Below are 8,040 nucleotides of genomic sequence, written 5' to 3' on the forward strand. Positions count from 1 at the left end.
CGCATTTTGAATGTGATGAAATAATTGCGACCTGTTGGGCGAAATATTCATTCCGTTTTGCGATTACGTCAGAGGGAGTCGAAAGTTTGCACGTTTTACTTTGACGTTTGACGACTAAAAATTGGTTGTTCAAATGCTTACTATGTATAAAGGGCTTTAGGAAACTTGATATGTTTGCAGCTAATGTAAAATTGATTTTTATACGATTTAGAATTGAAATAATGATTGCGTAGATGTACGGAGAATAATAAAACCGGAGTTATGTTCGTGAACCTTGATATTGCATCAGATTAATCGATTTCGGTTGATTATAACTGTACAACGTATTTTGTACGGTGAATCACAGGTTGTCGCTAAGTATATCCCTAAGAATCGCAAACAAAAGAGACTTGCTTTTTATTATATTTATGCATATAAATAAATCTGTAATGGTAAGTATTTTAGTAACTTTGTTGCTTCTCGAATTTTTGATATTTTTGGGTTTGGTTAACGGTACCGAAGCCAACAAATTTATTTTCAGAATTATTGCTCGTCTGCCTGCCTGTTTATCCATCTGAACGTTTACTTTGTCGTAGCTCGAAATGTTTCAATAAAATTTTGAACGCACACAGGAGGTCATTCAATTAAAAAAAAAAAATATGCTACTTTGTCCTTGGGTAAATCGTCGTAAGGAATTAAATGCTTATCTTCATAGACTTAACATGCGTTATGTTTACAACAAAACATTACGTTAAACTTAAAAATAATCCTCAAAAACAAAAATGTTTTATTACTCCTCAATGTGAATTGAAATTGAAATAATATCTGAAAACGATGCAAGCTTTGACTTTCCATTTATTTTATAGACTTTAATGATTTATTGTGAAATTCAAGTATATACTACACGCTTTAGTAAATTTGTAATCTTGACGCTTCTTGATTGAAAGCAAACGATATTCTTATATCGTGTTTACCATTGCTCGGAAGCATTGAACGTAGGGTTTACACACGATGGAATTCAAGGTGCAATCTATACCCCCGCGGACCCTATTATAACATACATTAGGTCATCGGCCTTTCTCCCTTTCTCCCTTCCTTTTGACTTCGAGAAGGGTCAGGTATACTGGGATAGATGTCCACGTCGAGCTCAGGATTTCTGTAGCATATTTGTCAGGTTAAAAAATTGACATTTTCGATCATTGGCGTTATTCGTACGACATACCATAATTTATAACTTTTTAAAATCAATTTCAAGATTATATCACAGAGTAGTAACTAATATTAAGGCGAATTTAACGATATACGATATGACCTTGAGATGATTTTGGACTTGAAATGTTAAGCTCGATTGTAATATTAAATATTAATTATGAGACTTGGAGTTTTAAGATATTAGGTTTCATTCATAGTAATTAATATGTGTACCATTAACTGTAAGTGATCTCAAAGTGTACACAAACATAATTGTATACAAACTACGAGTACGTACAAACTGTCATTGCCATTTATTGAGATCCGACAACAGATTTGTGTTATTGCTGATGGTTATCGTTTAAAAAATTTACTTTACTTCAAACAATTGCACGCTTTAAAGTTGACATTACTTGATTATAAATCTTTTAGTCCTAGGTCATTTCAAGGTCGTGGTATTCTGTTCAGATGAACTGGCCTTGATATTAGCTATTATGCAATCCAATTAAAAATACATGGTGCCATTTAAAAAATACCGATAACCTTTTAATAGCTTTGAAGATAATATCAAGTAGAAGATCTGTTTATATCACTGCATTTGCCCCTTCGAACGGTATAACTTTCTTCCTTCACATTTTTCCCTTTCTCAGTTTTAACAGAAATATTCAAAGGTTACATTTGTCGCGACTCAACGCTTAAATAAGTGAAGCAATCGAAAAATAAACGTCCTTTTTACTGAACGCGTCATATTTTATATTTTGTGTTATATTCTATAATGTGAAAAATTATATCTCACGAATAAGAATGACATTGAAATATTGCAATAAAAGTTGTTAAAAAAAGAACGTATAAAAATTTGAAACAACGTTTAGAAAGAAGGAAAATAAATTTGTAAAGGGAACACCTATCATTAGAGTTTTGATGAAACCCAATTAATCCAGTATAAGATGAAAAAGGGTTACGTGAAAAGCATAAGAAGTATACACCTACATGCACATAATTATAATAAAATAATCCAATCGCTATCAGGATTCCAATAAAAACAAGGAAACTCCATCCTTGCCACGAAAAAACGTAACATCCAGTTAGTGTGCGTGCTCTTCTTGTGCACACGCCCATTTTTTGTGAAAAACACTGCTACGAATACAATACAATATGAATTTTAATTAAACAGTAAACAATTCCTAATTTTTGACTAAGTTTTAATATTAAAACGATGTAAATTCCAAGTATGTGTGAATGTTTTACTTAACCTTTCGGAAATTTAAATGTTTATACAGCGTTGTAATTTATGATAACTGACGGCTGTTACGAACTTACGAAATTTTGAATTGTTTAAAAAAGGAAAACGTTCGTGATAGGATATGTACTTTCAAATATACATCTTGTATATGTGCTTTCGTTACGAGATACATGAAATTTTTGTGAAATAGACGCGATCGATACTAGACGAAAATTTTGTTAATTGACGTTTATAAGATAATGAAATATATGTTTAGTATAAGTAGTTTCGAACCAATGGCGCCATCGGTGGGAAAACGTCCAAGTTCGTAGCGAAAATAGGTCCCACTGTTATTGCTACTCACTAACCAAGGATCGATAATTGTTACTGCATTAAATAACTGTTCATAAAAATGATAAATGTAACATATTAACACATGCTCTTATCATTTTATTATTTTATACCTTTATTTTTTTTATGTAAAGTAAAGCTATTTTTAGGGAAAATACATTTGCGTTACGTTTACTGCAAATAGTGATGATTATACATAGATACACAGTCTGAATTTATAGACCTGGGTACATATGTAAAAGCAGGTGAATGATTAAACAATATATTGAAATAATATATTGTAATGTTACAAAGCAAAGAATCGTATTAATTATACATTTATGAAAAATAAAGAATAATTCATTAAAACTTATCGGTGGCGTCATCTTAGAGAAATGGTGAAAACTACTTTCACTACAAACTTGGGCGGTTTTCCACCGATGGCACCACGGGTACTTTGGTATAGTCAAATATAGTTCAGTATAGTTCAGTGACCAGATGCCACATGACGCTGATGAACGCTGATCATGTCGGCTGTGGAAAGGTTACAACTGAGAAACCGATTGAAAAGATGCCAGTAATTTATTAAATAATTAAATTTTATGAAATGAAGTAGGCAAAACAAGTATAAACTATTGTATCTTTTGGATACATAGAAGGTTACGTATTCCGATATTAAATGTTGTTGAATGTATACCTAGTTTAATTACTGAAAAGTAATTTGTGTATTTTGTACAGTAAATTTTATTTAATTGCATATCGAGTAATCTAGGTCATAATATTTGTTCTGTATTATTTATAATTACGATAGTTTGTAATGTTACAGACATAACTTATGTAGGAAAAATTATGTGTAATCTTTTAACATCAACTATGGAGACTAAAGTAACAAGTAAAACCAGTAGTTTGAAAGCTCTTTTGTTACGAGCATGGAGAGAACGCTGGAGTGATTTACAATGGGGTATTAATATAAAAACAGTAAGTGGTACTTTTGGAGTGGATAAAGTTCCTTTTGGAAAACCTTGTATATATACTTGAAAATAATTATTTATACATTACCATTAGATTTTACCAAGAGGTGTTAGTGGAGATGTATATAATTTAGCAGACTGTATATTGCAACAGGCATTAGTAGGATTAGGTCCTAATCAGTTAGTGCTCTCTTACCTGAAACATTCTTTGAGTTCTCAGGTATGTATAATTGTTAGCTGTTTGCTGTTGATGCAGTATTTACAAGTATAAATCTAATTACAGTTGGTCTCCTATGCTGCTGTATTGCAACGGATAAGCAAATACGATGCCTTTCATAAGCCCCACTGTATCTTAAGTTTACTAGAATTCTTGGAGTCTATACAAATAGGTATAACTTGTCGTGGTAAATCAGAAGAAGATCTTTTGGCAGCTGCAGTGTTATCTATTGTACATTGGTTGTTACAATGTTATTTGCATACTTTAACAAAAATGCCTCAGAACAGTCCACTGACTCCACAACCAACCGAACTAATGGATAAACCTGCAAGTATATTAAAACAAATGCTTAGTTCGGATTTTCTTTGCGCGATGATGTACTTAGCCAAATATGATGACAAAGGTAATCACAAATGGAATCACAATGGTTGTATAAGAATATCTCTTATACAACAAAATACTCTTTTCAGTGTGTATAATATAAAAATTGTACTTTCAGATTTGTACAAAGAGGTTGTGAAAAAATGCCAAGAGATCGAAGCTTTGTTGAAGACTAGTAGTTTAAAGTCTTCTGTGCCAGTTGAAGAATCTCTTAAAAAACTGTGCAATTTGGAGATCGAATGCCTAGCTCTGTCTTCTGAAATGACTCAAATGGAGTCCATAACACACTGCCTGCAGCCATTATTTGCAGTTCAAGTGCTATTAAATCCTAGCACAGAGACGACTGTATTTGTTAATCAATTATTAATGGTCCAAAGACTTAAAAATTACACAAACGCTAGATTGTATTGTGAAATAATTCGTGCGTGTTTAATGTCTCTACATAACGTTACGAGTACATTCAAAGAGTCGCAGTGGGGTGCTTTCACCTTTTTGAAGGTACCTCTTATTTTAAAGGAACTACATGTTGCACATTCGAACGGTTAGTGATAAATCCTAATAGCATTGTTTTCCGTATTAATAACATAAGTATACGATATACATATTAAGTTTCATAAATCAATGTTTCAATAGGTGATAATAAATTAGAATATTCTCAAGATATTCTAGATGCATTCGAACTTTTGCTCCAATTTACACCGCTTCTCGATATAATGGACACAGCATGTTCTTGTAACAGTGTCGAGTGTTTGTTAAATGCATTGCAAAAAGTGAATTTAGTCACGGAAAAACAGGCCATGCAATTAAGTAGTCGAAGGTAATACAATTTTTTTTCAAAATAGTTACTTTGAACATACATATATCACTCATTTCTTGTGTCAACATTATTTCAGAGAGGGTGTTACAGCAACTTTGCAAAAATTAGAATCTTCTACGTTGACGACCTCTATTCCAAAAGTAATCGTGCGAGCCGAGCCTACATTATCTGGAATATTGAAGACGCTCAACGCCGATTACACAAAGATCCACGAGGCATTGCTGAGCATGTTGTATCAGGTATTAACTGGAAAGAGTTTTGAACTGATGTTAGCTGTGGCGACTGTGGAAGGCAAACTGAAGACTTTTGTTACCAAATTAATCAAATTCAACGAATGTAGTAAACAAATTAACGAACCTGTACCACCAAAGACTGCCGCAACCAGAGCGATGTTATTCGACGTATCATTTCTAATGCTTTGTTCTATAGTGCAAACGTACGGGTCTGATGTAAGTTTAAAACATAAGGACCCTGTATTAAACTTGTTACAATGTAACCGAGTTGATTATATTTTTCAGGCCGTTCTAGAGGAAGGAGGAGGTGATTCCTTTTTCGAGCAATGGGTACGCGAATGTATGCCGGAACGAAACCAACCAAAGTCACCTCAAAAGATGTTACAAAATATTGATCCTGCTAGGGTAGATGCGTTGCTGGCGCAAATCAATTCCCCGGACCCCGACTTTAAATCGAGTAATATAAAATGGCACATCGCGTGTCAATCGGCTATGGGTGCCGTGAAAGAGCTTCTTTGTGCTTGGGAAAGTGATGTACTCGGGGCTGGCGACGTTAAGAGAGCTTTAGACGGTTTACGCGCCACTGCCTGCTGTTTACCCGTTTGTGCAGCAGCTTGGCTTTGCGCATATATGAGTATCACTCATCAAGATGCTCTTTTGAAGCCAATGAACATGGTGCAACATTTTTTAACGCCTCTCCCTGGGGATGAAATGCAGGACAATCTTAAAGAACGGTTAGTACATAGAAAAAAAAAATGTAAGTCTCTTGTATTAAAGCAGAATGTTGCTCCCTTAGGTCCAGTTTAATGTCTCAAATCATTCGTAAAATGCAGTACGATGTTCATCCACCCACGCAATCGAAAACGAAGGTACTTTCGATGTCTCATAGGTATGTCACCTGTTTCCATTTGAATTAACCTAAATTTATATCAGCGCTACGAATAGTTTTTATTTGTCTTAGCATTATATCCAGACAACCGATATTGGAACAATTGGAAACCGTATGGAAAAACGTCAATCAACGGGGGTGGATAAATATTGAAGCAACACAGTCTTTAGAATCTTTATTGAACACTGGCGGTTCGCTATGGTTTGTTTCAAACATAGTGAAAGAAGTATTAAAATATCCTTACCAGCAGGAGTTAGATCAAGCCGTAGACTTAGCGTTCGCCATTTTCCACCTTGACATTGAGAACTGTACCTTAGATCTTATTAACCATATCATTCCACAATATTTATATAATTCGTTACAGTAAGTTCTACTCAATTTTAATAAGCAATTGTTTATGCTTTCATTTTTAAAGCTTAATATATTTTGTTGTATTTCTCATAGGAGCGAAGAACTCGTTGAGCCACAGTCCTCGATTTTAGCAAAACTATGCGTGTATTGTATATATTCTACGTTAGAATATAACAATTCGAATCCATGTCGCGGAAATAGTAGAAAACGCGTGCGACGAGATTTAGATGCCGACGAACTTGACGCTCTTGGAGTGCCAGCGAATAAGATTCTGAGATTAAACGAATCAGGAGATTCCAATCCTATTTTTGGTTCGCAAAGTCCCCAAGCTCAGGGGCCGACTAACGGACAAACATTGTTTGTATTGAGGGATCCCCTGTTATCGGCGTTAAATGGATTGTTCACGATATTTACGTTTTTAGCTGGTAGAGACGGTGAAGTGTCCCAACAAACTCATTTTATACTTCAATTTTTACGTCTGATGGTACAATGCGGAAAAGATAGAACTCGCATCGTATTGCAAGGGATGCCACAGACATTGGTAGGTTATAATTTTAGTTACTATGTTCGCAATGATTAAAAGATCAAATTTTCACTGTTGTGGTTGAATTTTAGGTCCCTTGTCTTTTAAAAGCACTGCCCGAATTATTTACGACTGACATTCTGTTAAGATTTTACGATATTCAGACAGCAGTTGGACGAAAAGCAACAGCGCGAGATTTGTGCATGCTGCGAAATATCACTCTAAAACCTACGAAGTAGCGCTGATAATATTTTTAAATCAGATTACTCTTTCGAACGATGATTCATTGAAAGGAACAAGTATAAATAATAGTGAGACATCGATTATATAATTATTTTAAAATATACGAATTTAATACGATTTAATTTTGTCGTTTTAAATGCCTTTCCTTTATTTCTCTCAATGACTAAAAACTTATAGTAGGATCGGAGAATGAGTAATTAGTTTGGACATTTTATTCTTTGTTTTTTTCTTTTTCTTTAAATTTATAAACAGATCTATAAATAACTCTTACATTTAAAATTATGTACAATAAATGATACATGGAGTATTCTCGAAAATGAGAATTTTTACATTATATAAACAAGTTGTACGCGGATAAATGATTGAAGTAAGTCGATTCTAGAAACGTAAAATCAAATGATTCTGTCCGCCACAACTAAAAACGTGTCTTGTAAGTAATTTCTTACATCTCTACGTAGTATTTACATGAAAAATAGTATTTCTTGCGACTGAAATGACAGAAAAGCAATAGTATTTTAAAAGAAACCGTATAAATCAAAAGATCCAAAGGACAGAGAGTATTCATGGACATCGATGTTTCTCGCATAAAATCCAAATTAATACAAATAATACAGATTTTGCACAGAAACTGAGAGAAACATCTATGTCCACCAGTGTTCTCTGTATTTGTTTATATTGGAAGCACGATTAAGC

At 33.7% G+C, this 8,040-nt stretch overlaps 1 protein-coding gene across 3 annotated transcripts; it reads left to right on the top strand.

Moving 5' to 3' along the window:
• Nucleotides 1–3,213: 3,213 nt before the first annotated feature.
• LOC128877944 (mediator of RNA polymerase II transcription subunit 24) lies at nucleotides 3,214–7,470 on the top strand. 3 transcript variants are annotated; one of them, XM_054125635.1, is made up of 12 exons: nucleotides 3,216–3,381; nucleotides 3,549–3,700; nucleotides 3,788–3,913; nucleotides 3,977–4,313; nucleotides 4,410–4,832; nucleotides 4,925–5,108; nucleotides 5,185–5,557; nucleotides 5,627–6,075; nucleotides 6,138–6,230; nucleotides 6,303–6,593; nucleotides 6,675–7,122; nucleotides 7,197–7,466. In XM_054125635.1, the coding sequence occupies exons 2-12, from the start codon at nucleotides 3,572–3,574 to the stop codon at nucleotides 7,341–7,343; spliced, it is 3,000 nt and encodes a 999-aa protein (XP_053981610.1). In that variant the 5' UTR covers nucleotides 3,216–3,381; nucleotides 3,549–3,571; the 3' UTR covers nucleotides 7,344–7,466. The 3 variants fall into 3 exon arrangements, with proteins under 3 accessions (XP_053981611.1, XP_053981609.1, XP_053981610.1); XM_054125636.1 differs by lacking the exon at nucleotides 7,197–7,466 and having other exon boundaries at nucleotides 3,214–3,381; nucleotides 5,185–6,075; nucleotides 6,675–6,938; nucleotides 7,004–7,122; XM_054125634.1 differs by having other exon boundaries at nucleotides 3,215–3,381; nucleotides 5,185–6,075; nucleotides 7,197–7,470.
• The last annotated feature ends 570 nt before the right edge of the window (nucleotides 7,471–8,040 follow it).

This window comes from Hylaeus volcanicus, chromosome 6, assembly GCF_026283585.1.
Source record: "Hylaeus volcanicus isolate JK05 chromosome 6, UHH_iyHylVolc1.0_haploid, whole genome shotgun sequence".
In the NCBI taxonomy this organism is placed as follows: domain Eukaryota; kingdom Metazoa; phylum Arthropoda; class Insecta; order Hymenoptera; family Colletidae; genus Hylaeus; species Hylaeus volcanicus.

What these genes read in the sequence shown, in the direction of transcription:
- LOC128877944 (XM_054125634.1), top strand. Translation starts at nt 3,572, where the DNA reads ATGTGTAATCTTTTAACATCAACTATGGAGACTAAAGTAACAAGTAAA. An exon ending in AACATTCTTTGAGTTCTCAG is followed by an intron (nt 3,914 to 3,976) that starts GTATGTATAATT and finishes ATCTAATTACAG; the next exon opens with TTGGTCTCCTATGCTGCTGT. An exon ending in TATTTATATAATTCGTTACA is followed by an intron (nt 6,594 to 6,674) that starts GTAAGTTCTACT and finishes TATTTCTCATAG; the next exon opens with GAGCGAAGAACTCGTTGAGC.